General features: G+C 40.7%; 1 protein-coding gene across 1 annotated transcript in view; it reads left to right on the top strand.

The window, feature by feature from the left end:
• LOC115786848 (protein sidekick-1) overlaps positions 1-25980 on the top strand; it is a 288838-nt gene that overhangs the window by 167608 nt on the left and 95250 nt on the right. The window contains exons 6-9 of the mRNA XM_030739306.1: positions 14490-14592; positions 17301-17476; positions 21045-21128; positions 25423-25617. Of these exons, the coding sequence (XP_030595166.1) occupies positions 14490-14592; positions 17301-17476; positions 21045-21128; positions 25423-25617 (558 nt within the window). The remainder of the gene's footprint in view (positions 1-14489; positions 14593-17300; positions 17477-21044; positions 21129-25422; positions 25618-25980) is intronic.

The raw sequence follows: 25980 nt of genomic DNA, 5'->3' as shown, positions 1-25980 counted from the left end.
TTTCTGCATCACCAAATGAATACATGCATGCAATTCACTGCACTGTTTGCGCTTCATTCCCTGGTTTTAATAATATATGGCTTAACAACTTGCACTTAGAAAATGCATTCCCCCAGCAGAGAATCTATATTGCACTTAAAACGTACTGTAAATAAAAGAATCTGTGAAACCGTGGCGCTTTCAGCCTATTTTTAAACCCAATCTCGTAACATAACCGGGTCCCAACCAAGTTATGTGTTCAGCATAAGTTTACCACGGTGATTTAGCAGGGCCGCTTTCATGACACAGAAACTTGACAGAGCTTGCTAATTCATTAATCTCGCTTCATAGTACACCCCTCAGGTCTTGCTATTTAGTTGCGGTTTGTGGACAAACCACACCTCCACTCCAGTACCTGCAGAAAGGAACTGCCACACAGACGGGCAGCAAGGAAGGCGGGGAGGAGAGTGTCATCACAGCAAGCATCAGTCATAAAAGATATTGTGCCAATAAAATATATCCCAAAAAGTAGCAAAATTGTTCCATAGATACATTTCAGTCTATACTAACAAGTTTTGACATTTAATACCCAACCATAGTCTACCACAGATTTATCTTTATTTCCAGAAGAAATGCTGAAAACTTTTGAACTGTTTATTCTTCTAAAGTTCCTCCCTCAGGTTTTTTTTTATAGGTGCATTTTTCTCCTCCTCATGAGCTTCTTGCTCACTCTTTGTCACTTGTGCTATACACTGTGTGTGTGTGTGTGTGTGTGTGTGTGTGTGTGTGTGTGTGTGTGTGTGTGTGTGTGTGTGTGTGTGTGCTTGCGTGTGTGCGTGAGTGCGCACATTTTTCATGCACACACACACACACACACGTAGATCGAAGCGCATGCACACTCCTGGTATTGTAAAGTTGAGTGAGTGGCTGAGCAGCTGAATAGAAGCGTGAAGGGGTAGTGTATTGATAGATGAATAGTGAATGTAGATTTTCTGCCAGTAGAATGTCAATTCCATCATTTTCTCACAGCTTACACTCCTGCTACTTCCAGACTTATGACAAATAGAGGGAGAAAGGCAGAAGGCGAAAGATAGAGGGGAAGAAGAAAAGAGTGAACGAGAGAGACAAAATTTGGTAGCTGGCAGTTGATGGATGGGCTGCAAACAGCTTGTCTTCCTCTGGACTCCATGATAACATAGCCTTCTCTTTCTTGCTGTTTCTCCTCGTCACCCATTTCTCCGTTTCCTGTCTTTTGTTTATATGTGTTTTTTTTCCCCTCCATGTTGAGCCTCTTTATTTGGTATACCTCCAAATCTCTGTGACTCTGCTGACTTGTGAAAGCTTGAATTTTCTTTTGCTTCTCTTAATGTGTATTTGGTGTGTGTGCCTTTTTGCTGCACCCTGGATAAATACTTGAAATCTAAATTTTATGTCTCCCATTTTTTCCTGCCCCCATCTCTCTTTTTCTCCAACTCCTTTTCATCTCATTCTCTCTGGCTGACGGACAGTTGGCAAGAAAAACCGCGGGTCACCAGGTAAAGAAGCCATTTGCATTTGCATTATCTTCCTTGCTCTTTCTCTCTGTCTGTGTAAACAGAGACAAATGTTGCCTTGACCCTTTGCTCTCTCCAGAAGGTCAAAGCTAAGCGCTGCTCACTAAAGGATTTTCTGAAGGTCACACTGGCTGCAGTGATGAGAACAAACTGTAAGGGATGTTTCCCCATTTAAGTTTCACGGTTTTCTGCTTTATGGCTAGAAAACCTAGATTTGGCTATCTTGTAATTTCATGGCCATCAGCTCAGTTAAGTGTAACAGAGACAGAGCATAATGTCTGCTACCAAAAACTTTCTTTTTCTACCCAGTACATGTACAATTCTACAGTTCTGGAGCTGGCAGGGGTGACATACGCCTTACCCATCTTTGATTCCAAAAAAATGGATGCAACCAGGAGAGGCAGGTCTGACTGTGAAACCACATGCTCATTGGCTAATGACTTGTGATTGACAGCTTGTTAGCCAATGAGCATGTGGTTTTGTGCCACAGATAATCCTCTATTTTGAAACATGCCATGACCAAGATTTACATTTTTCTTTTTAACTCAATATGACCCAAAACAAGTGAGTCCATGAACTCAGCAGGAAAGAGTTTACAGGGGTCAAGTCAGAAAGCTGCATTCTCATAATTTTCTAAAGAACCACAAGTCTTTTTGAAACCACAGTTATTGCCATCTGGTGGCCTATTTTTAGGTACTTGCACATTGGCTTAATTTTTCCAACCTGGAATCTAGATCCATGTTTTATGTGGTCTATCCTGACAAACTGAAGAAGGACTCCCACAAGTACAGGGAAAGCTATGCATGGAAAATGGCGACTAGTGCATTATCTAACTAATGTTATACCTTGTAGTAACGTTAGTAGGCTAATTGGCAGCCATCCTAACATTTCAGTCTGTGTCCTGTCAACAAAAGATAATAACATTTTAAATAAAAGGTCTTCCAGTGTCACAATCTGTGAAAGCTGACCGTGTGGCATATGTGGAGGTGGAGGACACAATTGCAGGACTCAGAGGCAGGCAGATGGTGGTAAACAGAAAGGGAAAACACGAGTGGCTGAAAATATGAGTTAACAAAATACACCAAGGCAGGAAATAAAATAAAGGACACCTACACTGGGGAAGGAAAACTAGGGAGCGCTTGAGAGGTGGAGAACACAGAAACAAACACAGCCACAAAGACAAGAGTCTGAAAAGAGACAAGTGAAAGACAGAGACAAGAAATACACAGAGGCATAACAAGGGCTACAGACAACAGGTGGGGAGCAAAGTGGAATGTAATCACAGTAGATGAGACAAGAGACAAAACAGAAAAAACAAAAAAACAAGGAGCAGTACAGTCCAAACAAAACAGTTCAGGGGGCTGCCCAGGCAGCCAGTGGCACAGGCGAAGCAGTCAGGAGGCTGACCAGGAAGCCAGCAGTGGAGACAGGGCAGATCAGGAGGCCGGACGCAGAGATGAAGATCTGGAGGCAGGCAGCAGAGACAGCGATGCTCTGGGAGCCGGCCACGGGTCCTGCGGCAGCAATGAAGATGCTCGGGGGCCAGCCACAGGGCCGGCCGTGGAGACGATGGTGTGAAAACTGATGTGGAGCTGGGCTGCAGACTCTGAAGGCTGACGTGGAGATGTTGGAGACTCTGAAGACTTAAGAGAGGCTGCTGGGGACTGACGTGGCGACGCTTAAGGCTGGGATGAGAGAGGCTGCTGTTCGAGGCTCACCGATGCTTCTAGAGGCTGAAGTGATAGTTGGGCCTCAACCGCCCCCACCTGAGGAGCAGGTATGGGTGCAGGAGCTGACTGAACCCTAACCACCTCCACCCAAAGAATTGGAACAGAGAAGAAACAGGTTTGGGTGCGGGGAGCTCAGGCTCAATCTCAGTCTTGGTAAAAGCAGCAGTCTTAGGGGAGGTGTGCACAGGTGCATAGCGCACATTCTCTTTAGGTGGGTGAAGGTGTAAGATGGTAACTAGAGAGTTTCTTACCAGTGTGTGCAGGGAGTCCAAGAGCCAGGGAGGGCCAGAAACTAGTCTTTGGAGTTGGTCTACCACGGTCTCCTCATACTCCTCACACGGCCCAGTTAACTATTGAACTGTGTGAGGAGTACGGGGAGGAAGTAAAACTAAACACAGAGCACAAGAGACAATGACTGACAAAGTCAGACAGGAAGTGAGTAAACAAATAAAGACATGACATAACACAGGAGCGAAACTAAATACAGAGTACCAGAACATAGGGACACGGGGATGACAAGAATGAAGGGAAACAGGAATGAAATACTATAACTATAAGAAACTAAGGATCAACACCATAAGCAAACTCAGAACACAGAAGAAATACAATAATAACAGAACCTCAAAAATAACAAGACACAACACACTGAGCAAAAAGGCCCGGGACCATGACAATCAGCATTTTAAAACCACTTTTTAAACAAGGAGTTTATGTTTAAGTACTTTGGATAATCATTTTTTTCTTTTGCTGTGGTATCAAACTGGAGATCAAGAATCATGTAATTCCACTGGTGCACTGACTAATAAATTTCTCCTATTTTGGCATCTGTATCTGGGGGTAAATATTTTCTCCTTCACTGGAGAGGAGAAATTAGCCTTTTAGTAGCTTTTCAGTATCTCAGTCTTCTAATAAGAATGTCCAGAATTAAACAGATTTTAATATCATAAAAAAATGAATAAAACAATTATATAAAACCATAAAAATAAAATCATGTTGTCTTAGAGTCAGTTAACAAGAATTAAACATTTAGCACAGGGCTGTAGGGTCTGCCCTTAACAGGGTGCCTGCTCCGCTTCTCAGTTAGATGCACAGTAATAGCACTTTTTTGTCACAAAGCCAACATTTTGCTCGTTAGCCTCAATGTTTCGACTGCAGAAATGTGAGGTGCGGTTTTTAAACAATTTCCATTTGGACTCACTCTTCCAAACTTTGTGCCAAAAATGATTCTGTTGTTAGGAGAAACACCTGTTAGCCTCCAGTAGCACATTATCATTCTTATCTGTCCACTCCACCCACATCTTCAGTGTCATTCCAAAATACTGTCATGGTCCGGGGCCTTTTGCCCGGTGCGCTTGTGTTTTTTTGAGGTTTTTGAAGTCCTGTTGTTTGAAATTCTTCTGTGTTCTGATTTGCTTACAGCTTAGATTCTTGGTTTGTTATAGTGTCTGAATCATGTTCTTATTTTAGTTTTTTGCATTGAGTTCCTGTTTCCTTTATTCTTCTGGTCATCCCTGTGTCCCTGTGTTCCAGTGTCTGTTTTGTCCCTGTGTGTCTTTGTCGTTAGTCTAGAGTGTTGTGTATTTAGTTTTACTCCAAGTGTTGTCACGTCTGCCTTTCTGTTTACCTGTTTTCCCTCTTCCTGTTTCAATTTTCTGGTTCCCTGTTCCGTGTGCATTGTGTTTAGTTTTGCTTCCTGTGTTGTTCCTGCCCCGCTGTTTCCACTTCACTTGTTATTCCTCTGTGTATATATTGTCTGCGTTTCCCTTCGTTCCTCGTCACGTCTTCATTATTGGCTTACTGCCTGCTGTGTGCTTTTCTGTCCATATTCAAGTCAAGTGTGTTTTGTAACCTGTTCTGCTGGCCCCGTCCAGCTCAGTTTAGTTCATCGTTTTCCAGCAGTAAAGCTGAGAGTTTTCGTGTTGAACCTGGTTTCTCGAGTCCTGCATTGGGGTCCTCACCTGCTACACACAGTGCTAGTTCATGACAAATACAAGTCAATTACAATTACAAGCCTGAACACAAAGGACTGCAACTTCAGTTTCACTGCATTTTTAAAAGTATTACTTGTGCCAATTCACTCCAGCTGCCTGACATTATCAGTATGGTGCATATACAGACTGGAAAAAATAACCTAAGGCTCTGCAGTGTATAATGAAAGTTTAGGGAGCCAGCTCATGTGGGGTGGATTTTTTTTTAAATGTGAGTATAGACTGCGCCATTAATATTTGACGTCAAGGTTTCAGGCACCTAGGACTTCATCAGTTCCCACAAGGAGATACCACATTCAGCACTGCAGGAAGCTGGTAGTGACGACAGTAACTTCCAAGCTAGGGAAAGTGTTGACTCACACACCGCAGGTGTTTGCGGGAGTAAAGGTGGTACTTTTGAATTGCTGTCTGAAGGAAGCAGGTGACAGTGAGCAGAGCACTCGGCGCTGATGTACAGTGCTTAGTGTATACAGTGCTGTGAAAGAGTATTTGCCCCCTTCTTGATTTCTTAGTTTTTTGCATATTTGTCACATGTACGTGCTTGAGCTCATCAAACAAATTTTAATATTAGATAAAGACAAACCAAGTAAATACAAAATACAGCTTTTTAATGATGATTTCATTTATTTAGGGAATAAAAAGCTATCCAAACATACCTGACCCTGTATGAAAAAGTAATTGCCCTTAAACCTAATAACTGGTTGTGCCACCCTGGGCAGCAAGAACTGCAATCAAGCGTTTGCGATAACTGGCAATGATTCTTTCACATCACTGTGGAGGAATGTTGGCCCGCTCATCTTTGCAGATGTTTTTTTGGTAAATGTGAGGCAAACCTTTGTGTTCTTTTTGGTCAGCAGTGGGTTTTTCCATTGAACTCTCCCATGGATGCCATTTTTGCCCAGTCTCTGTCTTATTGTTGAATCATGAACTCTGACCTTAACTGAGACAAGTGAGGCCTGCACTTCTTTAGATGTTGTTCTGGGTTCTTTTGTGACCTCCTGGATGAGCTGATGATGCGCTCTTGGAGTAATTTTGGTAGTCCGGCCCCTCCTGAGAATAAGAAGTCAGGAGGGGGGCAGATACTTCTTCACAGCACTGTAACTCTCAGGCTTTGCTTGATTTTGGCAATATTTTCTCTGCCACATGCTAACTCGTGACAATATTTCTTCATTGGCACATACTTGTATAATTGCATTTGTGCATGACATATTTTTTTATTGTTTTTATTGTTATTAACTGTGTGCAGGCGTGTGTGTTGAGCAGGAGTTTTGCTTATAAACTATAAAAAATGGGAGAAAAAAAATATTGTCTTACTTTTTTCCCAGTGTACCAAAAAAGTTTGCAGATGTGAGCGAGTTGCACACATGCTTATTCCACTATAGAGATGATGAAATGTTACCTCATTATGTCATATTGGGTTTTGTCAAGCTGCTAAAAAATAATGCTAAAAATTAATCAAATAGTTACTGAGTACTCCCCAGAGCCTAACTCCTGCTCCTTCCTCACTATTACTGCTCTGTGTTTCCTGTTTCTTCGCCTACCTCCTCCATTTCTCTCCCATCTTTCCATCTTCTTCTTTCATCACTTCCACACAGTGATGACAAAGATAGATAGAAGGTTTGGCAGCTGAAGGGAGAGATGAATATTTAAAATCGGGCATCTTTCTCTGTCCTCTCACTGCATCCCATCCTTTGTCTGTCTCCCCTTGGGGCTTGGAACTCCAGCTCTTGGTGTGGCATGGCATGGTGAGTGTGTGTGTGTGTGTGTGTGGCATGTCTTGGCTTGGCTTGTGGTTTCCTATTGGCATTCTAAGGCAAGTGTAGTCAGATGATGACACTTAGCTGTCAGCATGCAGCATTAATGAGCGCAGTGACACGCACAAACACTCACCCCACTCTCACACACATCCAGTATTCCCCAGTGAGATCAGCAAATGATCACCTTCTCCTCTCTGCGTATGCTACAAAATATTTTAAAAGCTCTTTTTTTTAACCTCTCATTTCCCGTGTTCTTCCATTTCATTTCTCCCTCAATTTTTGCTTCCTCTTTCAATATCACACTATTTTTCTCGAACTTTTTGCCTCTGTTGTGTATGTACTCTCTGTGTGATATGTGTTAGTTGGCTGTGAACCCTGCTGACACGTATCTGACAACTCTATTAATACACATCCAGCTAATACCAGCCTCCTCCTGTGTGCATTTTGGTGTGTGTATGCAAAGAGGGATGTGTGTGCTGTCCTCAACCAATCCCTCTGCACTCGAGGTCTCTGCAGAGATTTGTCTGAGACGCTTAAAACACACAGATCTCCAGTCGTAGAAAGATCTCACACACACACACGCGCACACACACACACATCCTGGCTGACTCACTGACACTGTGGGGAGTTTTTAGTGACTGACAGATTTAATAGAAGAACAAGCTGTAATCTGAGGGAATCCATTCAAAGAGGGATTATATTGTAATCTGAGGATAGAATAGCTTTTCATCTCTCTCCCTCTATCTCATTCATTCTCTATATATCAATCGCTCTCTCTTTTTTACCCTAAAACTGCACCGATCTTTTTATTAGCCTTCTTTATTTATATATATATATATATGTCTTTCGCATCCTTGATTTAATTTGGAATTTTTCCCTTTTCCATCTGACACACCCGCGCACACATACACACTTAGAGTCCTAACACAGCTGTGTCACCTTAGCAGCACTTTGCCGTCAATCAGCAATGATTGCGCTGACAGAGCATTGTAACATTGCAGTGCGTCAGTGCCTCTTTGGTGCTAAATTATACCCAGAACCATGTGCGCATACACTTGCAGGATGCTCACAGGATTTGTTGTTTTTTCTCTCCCTGTCACCATTTTTTATTTTTTTTTTGCTTCAACAGCTCTTCTTTTTTATCATCCTTCTTTCTATAATGAAGCTTTTTAGCCCTAAGTTGTTGTTCTGATATTGCTCCATTCTGCTGCAACCCATCCTACAATCCCTCCCTCCATCACTCCTGCTTTCCCTGCCTCTGCCACATGGTGTTTCTCATTTGCTAAATGAGGAATCCAATAGAGTTAGAGTAAACTTCTGGACTCGCTTTGTAGAATCTTTAGAGCGAGCCTTTTAGCTGCCACAGCTTGCAAACGCATGCATAATAATGCGCTCTGCCAGTTTGAATATGTATCCTTGTTTAAGTTGAAGAAGATTAATTTAATAATCTCAGTTTAAACAACTAAAAGGCAAAGATAAGAGGATGATAGGGAATAAGGGAGGGAAGATAGGCAGTGGGGAACAAGAGATCCAGACGAGATGAAATGATAAAAGATTTCCCCAGAGAAAGAGCATGTTAGACACGCTGACAGAGAGAAAAGAAGAGCGCGGATCACATAACCGTATGGCATTTTGCTTCCCCCTTTCTATTTCTACCATCATGTCTGTCACTCCAGGAAGAAAAAGACCATCTGCACAGTCCCCCCTCACTTTTTCCCCATCTGCATATACACCCCGTCTCCCTTTTTTTTTTTTTTGTCTCCCATGCCATTCCAGTGTTCCTGCTGTCCTGATTTGTTGGTCTGCTCCCCTCAGAAGCATGGCACAAGTTAATAGGTTGGGCCACATCCCCCTCCACTCATTACTTCCAGCCTTTGCTGTTGTTAAGGCTCTGTCTGACCCCAGCTTCCTACACTGGACAGCTAATGGACACTATACCCTTGTTCCATCTGCTTCTATCTCTGCTTGTCCATCGTCGCTCAGCCTCTCCATGTTTTCCACCCACTCATGTTAAACCAACTTCATTTCTCTGAGACCAGACCTTTAAATGTGCGCAGCAAAGAAAGTAAAAGTGATAGACCTCCATGATTGCTTCTATCTATTCTACCTTTCTTTTGGTGTCACTTCACTTATCTTCTACATTAATGACTCAACCTCCACTCAGTGAAAGTTGGTGTCAAGTGTTGGTGTGTGTGTGTGTGTCGCTCTGTGTGTGCCACCACACGTCTTATTAAATGTCCGTGTGACAGCAGGATATGACTTTTCAGCGTTTTCTCTCTGATTTAAAAAAAAAAGTAGAAGAGAGCGAATGAGAAGGGGGAATAAAGAGCAGAGAGTCAATTACCACCTTTTCCTCGTTCCCTTCAAAGGGAAGATCAAAGCTGCTTCTCGCCTCCCCTCTATGCCCCCCCCCCCCCCCCCCCCTACCCCCCCCTACCCCACCCTCTGGACCAGCCCTATCAGAACTAGCCTGTTAATTTACACTGTACCACTACCCTGCTCCCCCCTTATTGGAAATCTACATATTTATCAGTCGATGCACTGGAAACCAAGGGAAGTTCACACACACACACACACACACACACACACACACACACACACACACACAGAGCCATAACAGTAATGTATAGGCTTCACAAAATCTATAAAACACTGACATACATTTTCCTGTTTGTCTGTTTGTCTGTGTTTTTTGCTATATTCTGAACAAATGTTATACTTTACAAACTGATAACAATCCTAAGGCATTCTCTTCTTATGAGAGGCCATTCAGGCCATAAATCATACTTTCTCACACACACATATACCACAGTACTCTCCCACATACCATTTGGGCAATAAATCATTCTTCATATACTCACACTACTGTACTTTTTTCTGAGCACTATAATTGTAACTCAGACATGCCGCCATGCTATCTCCAATGCATCATTATACGCTGGATGTCGGGGTGTTTCAGGAAGAAAGATTTCTGTTGTTTATAAGAGCGAGTTATGCTGTTGGTGTGTGTACGACTGAAAATATTTTGGGGACAAGAGACCACGGTGATTTAGAAGCAGGAAGAAATTTAGAGTTTCATCAAAACTTCGTGTCTCTTCTCAGTCACTTGTATATTCTCACTTCTCTTGCACACAGTCACTTACTATTACTGCAAATTGCACTCTGCCATTCTTTCATACTCTGTTACTCTCTTCATTATGAGCAAACTCTCTAGCTGGACATTTTGCTCACTGGGTATGATGCACTCACTCTTTCTGCTCATCCAAAATATGCAGCATCTATGCTCTCACTATGGTTCATTCAGCCAGTGTTACAATGTGCTTTCTAACAGAACATAAACACAGGAGCTCTAAGTCAGTCTGGTTATTTGTTTTTAATGATTTTGTAAAGCAAGTTTTATTTAAACAAGATGGCCTCTTTGTTTAAAAAAAAAAAATAGATTTGTGCGTGCTGCGGCTGTTTCACACGCTCACAGGTAACTCTGTGCTTGGAGGTGAATCCTGCGCACTGGAATCAACTCACTTTTGACTGTTTGGTAGGTGGAGCCCAAAGGAAGAGGGGTCCTAATGTGATTGGTTACTTCAATGGACAGTTCAAGTTACTGTGTTAAGCGTTTAAGTCTCTGCACTCCTGTCCAATGAATCTGTTGTACAGTGTCATATTGCTTTTATGATTTAAAAAAAACAAACTTATGACGAGGATCAGGAAAGGCAGTGTGCATCGGGATCTAGCAATTATAACTTTGGCCAAAATAGATGCCAACAAAAAGTTGCTCAGGCTGCAGTAAAACATGTAACTGCACCATGACTGGATGAGTGCTTCAAAACGTGCCTGAGAATTCTTCAGCTTTTTTACAATTTTTTTCAGTATCAAAGTGAAGCCAGTGATAAATCAGCACGTCCACTGGTGCACAGCAGAAATAACAGCTGTAGTTAAACTGGCAAACTTCACTTTGTAAAGGGTCAGCAAATCCTCAAGACAGCAAGTTACTGAGGTGCAGCACAGATCAGCTCTTTCATAGAGATTTTTGATTTATTTATGAAAACATACAAAGGCAAATATTTACTTTGAACACCATTTAAATCTCTAATGTTATTTAGAAGAATTAGAATAAAATAAAATATATATAAACTAATAAATTATAGTCTGATTTAGCTGCAGTCAGTTAGCTCCAGCTGTGGTGTACACTTTAATGACTCAACAATTAGAGTTTGAAGTATATTTTAATGCAGAACATTTTAGCTTTTACTTCAGTAAAAGTTTATTTTTATTGACTGTACATATTCTGTAGTATTACTACATTTATATAAGTATAGGAATTATGATAGGAGAGCTCTTCCACAACTGTAAAAAGTTGATCGGTAATTGAGATTTTGTTTACTGTTTCCATAAACAGTGAACAGTAATTTTACTAATAACTAATTCTAGATCTAAGTACCTGCCTAAAACAGCTCTTTAATATTGAATATTCCCTTTATGAACACTATTAAGATTTGTAAACAGACAAATATTTACATTTAAAGGGCACATATGCTTTTAAATCCTTCCTTTTCAAAGGTAAATCATTCACATGTGGTCTATATAAAGTAGAACCGCAATGCTTTGGTCTGAATTCCTCGTTATTGTAGCTCCGCAGACTCCTCGTTTACCCCTGTTCTGAGGCGCGTCTTAGAGCAGCTCCTTTTGGTGCGGTCTTTTTAAATGTGAATGCGACATTTCACGCCCCGCCTCCATCCAGGTTGCAGAGCGTTCCACTCCACCTCATTCGGCCGTTTTTGTAGTTTGAAACTTTTTATTCCCAAGTTTATTAAAGATGTCAACAACGGAAGACTTTTCCATCCAGCCTTACGTGTTCGAGCCAGAGTCTGACCCAGAGCAGGAGAATGAAGACAACAAACCTGCACACCTTCAAATGAATGCATTGCAATGGTGTGTTATTACTGTATTAACACCCTCTCCATCCATACCATCTACCTACAATATGCCAGGGGGTGATGTAAGGAATCATGTGGGTTTAATGCACCCAACAACATTTTGAGTTGTCTGCTTGCAACTTCAGCATAACTGAGCTTGGACTACAAAATCACTGCGAGAACAAAAAAATGGCGGATTCATGAAACTGGTTAGCTGGATGTCCATTACCTTGTTTAGCAGTTCCACAGTTCCACAGTGTCTATTATGTCACAGTAGTACTGTGACATAATAGACAAGAAAATGTAATAAGGAATAGAGAAAACTGAACAGACTGAAAAATATGACCCAAAAAGAAAATTAAGATATCTACACAGCACCGGAACAGAATAAATTTAAATTTTCTGCACTTCTAGACAAAAAAAAAAAATGTATTTAAGGGCTAAAAAAGTGGATTTTGCATGATACGTCCCCTTTAAATCAAACTAAAATAAACATTTCTTAAAGAAAATTGCACAAGAAATGTTTTAGCAGTGATAACAGCTGACAGATGTGTGGTGCTTCCCTGTGGTCTGCTGATCCAGGGCTGAGACTGGAGTGATGGCTGTACAACAGACATAACTAAAGTTTATCAGCTGCACGGAGATAACCGCAAACCATAAAAACTTAGCATACCAAACACACAGCAGCTACAAGGATGGTGTGTAATGTAGTCATAATACTCTTTTGATTTACACAAACTGATTGCAACAACCTTCACTGTTTTATCAGACACTAGCTCAGATCAGACAAATGAGCTACTTACTGTTGTTACATTGTGTTGTACACAGACAGCCTGTCACAGCCTCTTCTCCTGCCCACTCCACAGACTGCCTGTTCACAGAACTGTTACAGTGGAGCCTGAACCCACAGTGAGTGGAGCCCTGCAGCCAGATGTGTACAGCTGTGTTTCATTGAGTGACCATCTGGCAGCAGCATAAACATGTTTACATTTGTTCACATTTTGCAAAATTCAGTTTACTCAATTTATCTTGAAAACTATTTTTCCTTGTTGTCAGGGATGATGTGTGCTCCTCATTATGATGATTTTATGTGATACAGATTGAACACATTCATGGGACAGGAGTGCACAGACTTCAGAACTTGTTTTTGAATACTCCAGTTTAAAAGATTTATTCAACATTAAAGTAATCCAGTGACAATGGTCAGTATTTCCACTGCTGCACAGTAAACAATAACTGTTAATCGTTCATTTTGCAAACTGTATTTTCCAAATTGTTAACAAATGCAGCTTAATGCAGCCACGGTGTGACACTGTTTGACACAGTAGCCTGAACTATCCATCAAAGTAACCAATCACATTAGGACCCATCTTCATGGCTCCACCCTCCAAATAGTCAAAAGTCAGGATTCAGCTCCAAGCACAGAGTTACCTGCGTGAACCTGCTGCACGTGCAAAGCAGATGCTCTCCCACGCGCAATGGCTTCTTTGTGGTCGTTGAATTGCGCGAGTGGCAATGACTGCCTGCACCTGCAAAATGAACTTATTTGGTTGTGATTATGTTTTTTTCTCACACCTAACTTTTGTTTGACGATAATGCATAATTCCATGTTTAGTGAAAACCAAACAGTGTATCAGCACAGACACTTCATACCAGCTCTCAAGCACGGTGGTGGAGGGGTGATAATTTTGGCTTGTTTTGCAGCCACAGGACCTGGGTGTGTCTTTGAGTCAACCATAAACTTGTCTATACCAACGTATTCTACAGCCAGATGTGAGGCCATCTGTTGGACAGTCAAAGCTTGGCTGAAATTGGGTCATGCAAATCTACAACAGAATGAAAGAAAGTGCTGCAACGGCCCAGCCAGCCTGAAATGCTTTTCACAGTCATGTGAACCTTTCTTTTTCACATCATTGTATATGTTTTCTTTTTTCCATCCATCCAGTCTCTTCTGCTTATCTGGAGTCAGGTCACTTGGCCAGCAACCTAAGCAGAGAAACATAGACCTCCCTCTTCCGGGCCAGCTGTTCCAGGGGAACGTGTAGGAGTAGTGGCTCTACTCTGAGCCCCTCTCAAATGACTGCCCTTTTCATTTTATCTCTAAGGGAAAAGCGCAGCCATCCTTTTTAGAAAACTCATTTTCACTGTTTGTATCCACAGTCTCGTTCTTTCGGTCACCATCCAAAGCTCATAACCGTAGGTGAGGGTGTGGGTAGGTACATAGATCAACCGGTAAATCAACCGGTAAATCAACAGGGCAGCGATAACTATTTGTCCAATAAATAGTTAATATTTCAAATTTTGGTACAATTTGTAAACAATTTAGCAATGAACATTTTTAAATTATCAGGCTAAAAGGAAGCTGTTCTGTCCAGTTTTAGATTAAATAAACCTGTGGAAATGGTTATGGTTAGCACTATATAGTCATGTTTATTATAAAGATTTGAGCACAGACTTATGCTGTGTGCTGGACATTATCAGACTGTAGTAGTGTGTGAGTGTCAGATCATGCTGCTGTCTCAGATTTATGAGCCAAACTGCCAATCATTTTTTTCTCTTTCTGCTGCAGATCCCGAGTCAGAGCTGGTGGCTCCAGCAATCGTGATTGGACCTAAAGACACAACGGTGGTGGCGGGGAATGAAGCTACACTGGAGTGCATTGCTAATGCTAGGTAAAATCCTTTTACATACCTGCAGACACACACACACACACACACACATGCCCATGCACAGGGTGAGCAGTTCCTTTTGGCTACACAGCACTGTTTTCTTCCAGGTCAATTAGAGGACACCACCTAAACTCGTAGTTCAGCAAATATTCCCCTCCCTCTTGTACAGTATTAGACACAGTGTGTCAGTTCACACATACATGTACACACACACACAAACACACACTGTGTTTCACACACTTCAGAGAGCATTATATTAACTTACATTTATTAACCCAAGTCTTATCCTAACCATAACCACTTATTTTTTTAGTTTAAAACCATTTTTTATTTTTATTTTCAGTTTGATTTAGTTTCCATTCATTTCCAAAGCAGGTTGGCTTATTTCAGTTTAGTTTTAATTAGTTTCTTTTTTTTTATGGGTGAAATTTGTCAGTGACAATGTTTAAGAAGTTCAGAATAGGTAATTCAATACAAACACTTCTCATAGTAACATAGTACATGGCTGTTTTGAAAGATATTGAACAAATTGACCAAAGACTAAAAGTAAAGAGATTTCCCCTATGTTTTTATTTTGTCAGTTCTTTAAGTAGACGACATCATGTCAGTTAGTTTAAATTGTTTAAGGAATTATTAAAGGAATCATTTTGGATAGCTACACTTGCTTCCTGTTAATGAAAATGGTATTTTATTCTTATATTTTAATCTTCTGTTATATTCACTCAGAATCAGGTTTTAGTATGACTCCAACTTTAAAAGGGAAAAAAAAGTGGGACTTAGGATAATAATGACCAGATAAGAGGACAGCCTGTCAGGACCATGAGTTTTCTGGACTCAACAGGTGATATTTTTGGCCTGCTTTTGTACTGTTTGTACAAGGGCTTTGTCAGATTGTGTTATTAAGTCTGGCCTAGTCTGATTCCTCTGTTTTGTAAGAGCCCCTTTACATGTTTTTCAGCTGCACTTGACCACTGGGTAGCACTCAAGGTATAAAAAAAATCAAGTGACTATTACACATAATGGATACCTGGAATGTAACTATAGTAGCTTTAAAAAACCAACACATGAACCATCTCAGTCCAATTAGCTATTAGAAATGTGATTTTTTTTTTTTCCAGTACTAACAAGTTTCTTCTTTTTATTTATTTGTTTATTTGGCCTGCTCTGCATCTGAGGATGTTGAAGAAGCCTCCTACATTTTTCTGTCAGGGACATTTCTCTCTATAGTGACTATTTCTGCTATCAGAGAGGCACCCACTGAAATTCTCACACCAGAGAGATAACTTTGTACCCAGGAAACAACTGAAAGAGAGAAACTATACAATATATGGCAGAAATAGGAGTTTGAGCAATGGAATCTAGAGTAGTGTTAAATTCTAAAAGCACTGGCTATCCACCTCCATTAATCATCAGCGAGTTATAGTGCTGTCCTGCTGAAGTGCTGAAATGATTAGAGGCTGATTGGAAGCCTAGTCCCAGCAGACCTAATAGAAATGCCTTTAAAATCTGCTTTTCACTCTTTATAAGGGACGGGAACCACAGGGTCTGCAAATATTCAAATCTTTACATATCTGCTGGTTAGGGGCCTTTAAATTCAAGTTCAACATTTAGAGTGTGAGAGACAACCAGATAACCAGATCCTACTGAAGTGCTTAGTGTGTTATTTACACATGGACTGAATATAAAATGGACTTATGATGGCAGATTCAACAGATTTCAGACTGTATCACAAATTCATCCAGGCATCGAATCCGGACATGGTTGACTTACCGGCCAGCCTTCCCCTGCTTTGTGTCTTTTTAATGAAATTCTTTTAGTGTATCCACTGTCGCCAACAGTGTGACTGCTAATAGAATAATCCAAAAAAATGTAACAACAATTAATACTAACATCGTACTGTAAATGACTTCTAATGATCTCTCTAAAGTACTCTTCAGATAGCACATGCTCAGAATGACAGGAGTGTGTATTTCATAATCAGCCTTTCTTATGAATTGTTTTCTCTTTTCATTTGTTTAATTTCTGCTGCTGTTGTTTGTGTCATGATTCCTGCTGCACTGGTTTTACAAACATATATAATATAAACCTAATTGTAAATGTTACAATTAGTGAACAACAGCCAGTGATCTCCAACATTGTCTATCATATTGTTTAAATGCAGCTTTGGTTATGTTCAAATATTTTTTTTAAATCTTATTTGGTTAATGAGTTTTTGTATTTATATTCGCGTCACTGCATTTGGTTCATACAGTTCCAGATGCCGATTACATACAGTAGCTGTTGTCCTGCTAAATCAGGTACAGATTCACTGTAGATAAGAATTAAATTGTTGCAAAAAGGCACCCAAAAAATGAGCTGCTCTTTTGTGAATTGAGAGTCTGCTGTTATATTGCTGTCTTGCACAAATGCACATGCACAAAAGAATGTTTTTTTTCCATGTTGTTTATCCAAAACAGAATTTCATTTTACATGAAAACCCATTTCCTTTCCCAACATTTAGAGTAACTGACTGAAGCTCCTTCATGCTGAGTAGAGCTGACTGCTTTGATATAGACTGTCATCATTCATTTCCTGCCTCATTGACAAATAAACTGATGGATTTAATATGTTGTAATTGCCTTCTGCCACCCAGTTCTGCTCATTCTTTTTTCCTCCTCTCCTCTCCTTTACTCTCCTCTCCTCTCTTCTTCTCCTTTCTCCTCTCCTCTCAGACCAGTGGATCGCCTTCTGGTGTCATGGAAGCGTGATGGGCGTCGGCTTTCCAGTGGACAACGGCTCATTATTCCTGCCCCCACCTCTTCTGACACAGGCTTATATGTTTGTGAAGCATCGTTTAGCAACAGCACTGCCAAACCTGTGGAGGCAAAAGCACACCTCACGATAATGGGTAAGAAAAAAGGCAGTCACTTAGTTATCCACAGACACACTCGCATTCATGTTTCCATCACTTCTCTTCAAAAGACATAAATCAAACCAAGCAAGGTTTATTTGTTTGTTTGTTTTTAGCTGTTTAAATGTAATTAGACTCTAAAGATGTTTAGTGGAAATATGTTACAGTATTTCTTCATATATTAAGGAGATTTGCCTTTGGAAGCTGAACCCACAATATTTAGTAAAATACTCTCTGCTTAGATTCGGTCATATAAGTTTGGGAAGTAAATTATTTTTGCAATGGCTAAGTCAGTCGCCTGATTTCAGCCAACTTGAGCTGCATTTTACTGAGGGCAGGGAGAACAAACAACACTGAGGACAGCTGCAGTAGAGGCTGGGAAAATCATCAGTTATGATACCCATGAATTCCAGACTTCAGATAGTCATTGTCTGCAAAAGATTCTCCACAAAGTGTTGAAAATGGTCATTTTATTTATGAATGTGTTCATTTGTCTCGTTCCATTTGAGCGCCTGAAATTCAGGAATTGTTCGTGAAAATTGCTATAATTTCTCAACAGTTAATGCAGCGTTTTTGTTCAGCCCCTTGAATTAAAGACTGAACTTTAAGCTCATATTTATCATTTAAGTAGAGCTTATTGTTTTTATAAACAGCTAAAATTGGAAAAGTTTCAATGTCTAAAAATATTTTGACCTAACTCTGTGTTTAGGAGACTTTTGTCCCCGAAAGGGAGGCAGGTCCCCGCAGTGTGCTTGTATAAAAAGATTTATGTCCTCACAACTTGAGTAATCCAAGTACACACACTGCGTAACATAATTATCCATGATTGTCCTGGGTAGGTCCACTAATGCCCTCAACATGTGATTAATTTTTGTTTCAACCTCGTTCTTGTCTTTCCAAGTACATTTGTTGCTCCGGGCACTGTGTCTTTCTGTTTATTCCTCCATTTATTCTTACTTTGCTCCTGGAAGCTGGACTGTGAGCACCCGAGGCAGTGACTGTCAACCGCAGCATTGCTCGAGCTGAATCTGTTGTCCACATTCACCATTAAATTGTTCATTGTAGTCACAAACAGCTGTTGAATTCATGTACGTGCATACTGGTCCACGTGTTCTCACAAAAGCATGACTGCGTGTACTTCATGCTTACACACAATCCCAAAACTGCACCATGGACACATATGGCCGTTTGACCGGCAGCTCAATTAGCCGCTCTCCCTGGAGTCACCAATCAATAAGAGGACACTGAAAGCACTCAAACAAGAGCATTCTTGTAACAATCTACTCCTGTACTCCGTGTGTGTGTGCGTAATAGAAAACAACATACAGGCAAGCAGGGAGCATGTGATTGATGAGGCAAAACTTCTCTCCCCCAGTTTCTCAGCATCCTTTTTACTCTGATGTGATTGTCTGGGCGAAGGAGCACCTAAGCAGAGAGTGCCAACTACCTACGCCCACAGAATACTTCAGAAAAGACCTTCCTGAATATTTATACCCTACTCATTCTCTTTCTGTGCCCCCTCATAATCTGCCACCAATTTGATACCTTTTTCTTTCTGCCCCCCCCCCCCCCCCCCCCCCCCCCCCCCAATCCCAAAACTCCTCTCTCTAAGTTATCTTTCCTCATTAGGCCGTCAGGACTGTTAAGGCCTGCCTAGCAGGGAAAAAGCCTGGATGCATTCATATGTATCAGAAAAGAAGTGACTGATGAATACATTGGTACTGATCCTCTTTTTCTGCTATGGGCTCAACAGACCTTGATGCAATAAAAGGGATTCCTAAACAGAATAGTGTATGCCTGTTTGAAAGAAAGAGACGGCCTCAAAGGCATTCATTATTCAATTTCATTTCTTTTCTGCCCCGATCCTCTAATCGGAATATGTATGATACTGCATCCTTGTGTTGTATACTGTACAAACGACTAGCCGTGCAAAAAACAAGATATCTGTTGTTGTTTTCGGTCTTTGTTTTGCAGGCAGACATCAGGGAATCCACAAAAGCTCAAATCCCTAAAACCAGCCACCCAAACACTCTTAAATGTTTTTTTGTTGTGTTTCGGCATCTAGGTTCTTGCACTCACCTGACTGAAGGGAAATAATGCAGCTATGTTATCAGCGTCACACCATATGGCTGTTATTCATCTCTTGTTTTCCCGTTCTCTCTTCACTGCTTGCTTTCCTCTTTCTTTTGTCAAAAATTGGGCCAAATTGCACAGTGCACAGTAAAGATAGGTGATGCACATGTGTGGGTTTAAAAGTTTCCTGAAAGAAGTGAAAAAGAACTTTGTGTTTACTGTTCAGTCTGCAGGCGAGATGTGAGGGCAGTCTCACCCTCTAGGTCGGGGCCTTGATGTGTCACGTTTTTACTCGCCGGGTTCTGTTCAACGTCATATTTTTATGCGACGTAGTCTCGATAAAGGTTCTTCAGCATCCGAAGTAGATACAGTGAGATCAAATGTTCTCTGCTTTGGAGTGCGGTAACAAAGAAAATGAGGTCAAGCTTGTTTCAGAAGGGTGAAGCATGCCTTCTAATATGTTTGAAAGGGTCTGTAACATAATCTGTGATTTTTTCCTAATCTTAACAGAGTAGTTTTGGTGATTTAACCTGACCAAGCGCCAACTGAAAAATCAAATAAAAAACAAAACAAAAAAAGTGACTTGTGTCCTGTCATTTATGCCACTGCTACCTAACCTCCTGCATGCCAGTAATGGCGATAAGCGCGTACCCAGTCCGATGAAACACGGTGCTTGGTTCACCACACACAGTACGTACAGGAGAGAAAACGTAAAACAACATGGGGGAAAAGGTGATTTTCAGTAGCCTTGAAACCAGCAGAGTTTAAAAAAAAAAAACTAATTGTTTGTCTTTTAAAAAAAAACACAAAAATAAAACCAAAATTCACATTCAGTATTTAATTCATACACTGGATATTTAATTTTCCTCAGTCATTCTCCAGTGAACAAATGCCACCATTGTGTGGATCCACATATTCAGGTGCCATCTCTTAGTAAATATTAACAAATGCTTAAAAAAATATTCTGTGAGAAATGAAGCCTATGCAGCAGAAAGTAACTTCTTTTATAGCGAGTAATACGTATTACAATATTATACTGCGAACATACACGTATTTACATTCAGTTGCTGTCAGCACTTAGAGCAGTACTGGTGAAGATGTTTGGAAGGAGCAGTTATTGGCAGCAAAATGGAGCCGTTTAAAAAAAGGAGGATTGTGCCCCATGGGACCCTCCCAGAATGTTTTTCTGTGACTGTGTATGGAAGTAATTTCACAGGGCATATAGACACAAAATCCTGCCTTCCTCTGGCACTTAAGATATTCAGTGCCAAGAGGGGAACCATTTTTATTCTGCAGTACTCCAAGTCTCCTCTATTAAGGAATAAATACTTGGAGAGGGCAAACTCTAAATTTGTCTGTTAACAGTTTCATTTTCAGGCTTTTATGTATTTATTTTTGCCTAAATCGAAGGTTTGTTAGTCGTACTTCAATGAATTTTTTTAATTTTTCTGAATGTGTTTTGGCTTTTGTGTCCCAACTTTTCTCTTTGCAGATCTGCCTTCTCTGACTGCTCAGCCAAAAAGGAACATCTTTGCAGAGCTCGACAGGAATGTGGAGATCCCCTGCCAGGCTGCAGGTATGCTCTGTGTTTTTCAGCCATATTTAATGTTTAGTTTTTATACCTTATTATAATAACCATAGTAGAAGCTGGATCAAAAGGCCAGGTGTCACTTTGTTTCCTTAAAGCTGATGTCCGGCTGTCTTAGACGGAAGACTTGCTCCATAAATAAAATCAAAATGTAACAAACTGCAGTAGAAACAGGAAATAAATAATGGGATGTGTGACTTAAACTGAAGAATCAAATGAAGAGGTGAAGACCAGCAGTCTCACCGTGTTGACTTCCATTAGGCGCTCGCCTTAAAATCATAACAGTGTCAATCTCAGTTTTGTTTAAGTTCAGTCCTTGTCTACAGGGTGATTCACATGCATTCAATGATCCAGCGGCCGCTTAGTTTAAAGCATGCCGACTCTCATAGTCTGCTTGTGTTTGCCACCACATGAGTTGTAGTCCTGATGCAATCTCATCCATTTGCTCGCTAAAGGCGAATAGGGTCAAAATTTTAAATATTATTATTTAACGTACTAATGTTGAACTTATTGCCACCAAACTTCCCCAGCTCAATACTTGTGTTATAACTTTTCTGAAATGTTATGTTTGGATATGCTAATGATTCATTATGTCTCTAAATATGTGTGTATTTGCATAATTTTCCAGACCAGAAATCTGAACACTGAATAAACCAAGTTGTTATTTCATTTTGTTGACAAATGAGAGTCAACATTTTTTTACTGAAGGGATTTTAGAAATCTCTTTTTATGACTTCATAAAACCAGAAAGTACTCCTACAGCCAGTAATTGTCAAATTCCAATATATTTATAGGAATAAAATGCTGTATAAATAAAGGCTATGAATGAACAACAGCCATGAACAATTACAATTACCTCTGTTAAAAAACTTCAGCTTATAGAGAGAAACAACTGTTTGGTGCACAGTACTGTATATGGTTAAAAGTACTGGGCCACCTGCAGGAGCTGCTCGGCCATGAAACCCATGAAGCTCCCGGTGCACAGTCTTTGTGCTGAGCTCTGCAGTTACTGAGTCATCAGCGCGTTGGAGACTTGCACACCGTGCACCTCGGCACTCGGTGACCCCGCTCTGTAACTTCGTACATGGTCTGTCTGAGTAGGCTGAGTTTCTGTGGTTCCTAAATGCTTCCACTTTGCAATAATACCACTTACAACACATCCTGAAATATCTAGGAGGGAAGAAATTTCACAGACTGACTTGCTGCAACAGTGGCATCCTGTTACACTACCACACTCAAATTCACTGAGCTCTTAAGAACGACCCGTTCTTTCATAAATGTTTGTGAAGGCAGGCTGAATGGCCAGCTGGTTGATTTTATACACCTGTGGCAAAGGGAGTGAAAACACCTGAATTCAAAGTTTAAGAGGTGTGACCCAATACAAACCCAGAGTGTGAGAAAAAAACACATTCTGAGACAATGATGCTTTTTTTGTTGTTGTTGTTTGTTTTGATTTTTTTTTATTGTAAAGCACATTTTACAGAAGAAACTTCACCATCAAGCTTCCCCAATTTATTTCTGACTTAAAAGTAATTTTTTTGTATTACAGGTTTTCTTAAATTTGACATTTAAATGCGCAAATGAGTGATTACTTTATTAAGAAGTCACTCATTTGCATCAACCTCCAAAGTGTTTTCTTTTCACAAATATGAAAAAAGCAAAATAAAAGCAAAATAGCACACAGTCTCAAAATTGATCAACTAATTGACAAAAAAACATGTTTAGCTCTTCTTGCCTTAAATGCTTAGCTAACGGATACAGTTCAAGAGGGAGGGCGTCATGGTCATAGGTTATGTGTAGATTTTATTTTTTATATTTAGATTCCTATTTGGTATATTTGGGGCTTCTTTTTGGTTTTATTATTGTTCTAATGTTTGAGGTTTCTGATTATTGATAGTTTGAGTTTTTGACTCTTCCTTTCTATACATCCATTCTCTTCCGCAGGGTACACCCTGTACACGTCGCCAGCCTGTCGCCCTTTGATCTCTGAATTTTGAGCATTAGTTCTTGTATTATTATCATTATTTATTTTTCTTCCCTTGTTGTTTTGGGGTTTTGTGTTTGTCTTGTCTTTTGGGTTACTTCCTGTTTTACTTTGAAGGTCATCTTTCTTCTTTGTCTTCAGTTAATTTTACTTCCTGCCTCTGTCTTCCCCTCTTTGTCCTCACCTTTGTTAATTATGTTTAGTTGTGCCTCGTTAGCTAATCAGCCCTCTGTGAGCATATATATAGGCCTGTAATCCCTTTGTCTAGTGTTAAAGCATCTGCTTTTGTTGCTTCCCTGTGTGATGTCATCTGTGTTACTTTAAATTTGGGACTTTGTTCACAGCCTAATAAATAGTTTATTTTTGATTATTTAAGTTTGCTTTCTGCATCCTGCACACCACCAGGATACACCCAGGATACATTACGAGTCCATCACAGTCACATACCCAGTTTTGGGGTTGTTAATGAAAAAAGTCATGCACTACACATGAAGTGCATTGCTACATGATTACCAGCTAACAATATCAACCTTAGGCTACACTCTCACACACTGACACAAATTCTTGTCTTAATGAGGACACACAAGATCTTTCTTTACACACAAGATCTTTCTTTAAATGTTTATATATGGAAACAAAACTGACTACAGAAAGCAAAGTTGAAAGTGATCTCAGTGATTCCACTGCAGAAGCAGGTGTGAGTAGAAGTGCAGGCTGCAAAGCTACAAGCCTGACTGCTCATCACAGCTTTCGTTACCTGTTGAAAGGTCTGGCTGTTGGGCTGAGGTTGGCACGCGCTCAGCTTTAACATCACTCTGGGTTCTTCACTAGCTTTGTGTCAGCGTGCCGTCTGCGCAGATGTGTGCAAAGAGCAGAAGTTGTGTTAGCAGTATAATGCAGTTGTTTCTGTCCTGGATGCAGTTTGCTCTTTACTATCGCGCTCTTGCTGTTTTATACAGTAAAAAATAAAAGTAATGGAAGAATCTTTGTAACACCAGTAACAACGTAATTGTAACTCTATATAATTATTGAACTTAGTACAGTAACTTGTTACATAACTGCACTACTGTAAAATATAATGTGCAATAAAATTATACTTCACATTACATAAAAATGTATGCAGTAATGCATTACTTTTGAATGTGTTACATCAACACAACAGCCAGTTTAGAATCACCAGTTACTGTAACATGCATGTCTTCAGACTGTGGGAGGCCACCAGACCACACGGGGAGAACCCACGCAGGCACAGGGAGAGCACTGCATCCTCATATGTTAATTTTACATCTCAAATGTTGAGATTTAAAATGTTACAGGTCCTGCTGTTCGTATCTGCTGTTGAGGTTGTGTCAAGGTGACTCTGTTAGATGGGGTTTGGCGTAGTTCGATATATTTGTGCGTTAGTTTGACGGCTTCATGAACACTGACACTTTACTTTTGGCATTGTGAGCGCACTGATATGCTGAGACCAAGCCTGAAAATTGCACTTGTTCATGACTCTTGTCTTTAAATGGATTACATGAAAACACTTATATGAGCCGGGTTGGATGCAGCTCTAAAAACTGCAGCATCGCCCCCCCCCCCCCCCCCCTCTCTCTCTCTCTCGCTCGCTCGCTCTCTCTCTCTCTCTCAGCCCCTGTCTCACACACACACATACTGAGTGAGTTTATGTTCCTCCTCAGTAATCTGATACAGTGGCAGTGTAATTAAATAGCAGGGGCCTGAGGCTATGGAGAGAGGGATGGAGGCTAAGAGGAGGGATGAGGGAAGGAGAAAAGAGTGCGCGGTGACAGAGTGAGTGAGATGAGGAGGGGTGAAAAATACGTCACGCATGCCTGTGAAAGCTTGACACCAGCAGAGTGAGAAAAGGTGTGGAATTCATCTCTTTCTCTTTCCCTCTAACAGTCACAAACACACAGGTGTGAAGGGTTGAGACAGAGTAATTGCATGAGCCCCCTGCCTGTCATATTTGGCATGTCTGTCAGACAGGTGGGTGCTGATAGTGTAGATCTTCTATGTGCTGCTCTTGCCACATCTTTTATTCAGAGTGTTTTCTGGACCCTTCTGCCACCCTTACCCTACCACCTACACCATCCAATCAATATATTATTAGCAGTCATTATGCCCACATGCATATTTATAGAGAGAGATTGGAGAAAAGAGAAGAAAGATTGTTGAAATGAGTGTGTGTGGCGGTTTTAGTGGGAGTTGGAGCAGTTTGCTCAGCAGCTCGGGTCAGCTAAACTAAACATTTTCTTGCACTGTGCTTTTGTTTGTCATGTATGTTGATGTATGTAGGTGTGCCTCAGCCCAGGATTGAGTGGTATAAGGACACAGTGCCTCTTTCCAAACTGGCCAATCCTCGCTACAAGGTCAGCGCAGCAAACGGGCTGACCGTGCGCAGGGTGCAGCCAGGAGATGGAGGAATATTCCAGTGCTTTGCTCGCAACGCTGCTGGAGAGACTCAAGCACAGACCCAGCTCTTTGTCTCCAGTGAGTTTTTCTGAGACATACACACGAGAATACAAGCATGAATATGTAAACCTACATCAGCCTTGATTTCTGACTCTCTATTTACTATTATATAACTTCACTTCTATACTAAACAGCTATTTCTTCATTTTCACTTTCTCTTGACTCCCATATGCTCCAATCATTTTTCTACCTTTACTACTGACCCCGATATTCAGTGTTGTTTAGTTTCTAGATAATTTTTGTAGGCGAATAAGAAGTTTCATGAATCTCAATGTAAAATCGTTGCTATTTTTGATTCCCCCAAACCCAAACTTAAAGCAGTAGATAACTGCTGCTTTGTGTAGCCCTTCAATTCATCCTCCGTCTGAAACAAGCTGTTTT

The sequence above is a fragment of the Archocentrus centrarchus genome, chromosome 1, assembly GCF_007364275.1.
Source record: "Archocentrus centrarchus isolate MPI-CPG fArcCen1 chromosome 1, fArcCen1, whole genome shotgun sequence".
Lineage (NCBI taxonomy): Eukaryota > Metazoa > Chordata > Actinopteri > Cichliformes > Cichlidae > Archocentrus > Archocentrus centrarchus.
The sequence above is the reverse complement of the archived record's forward strand: the minus strand, read 5'-3'. Positions and strand labels throughout refer to the sequence as shown.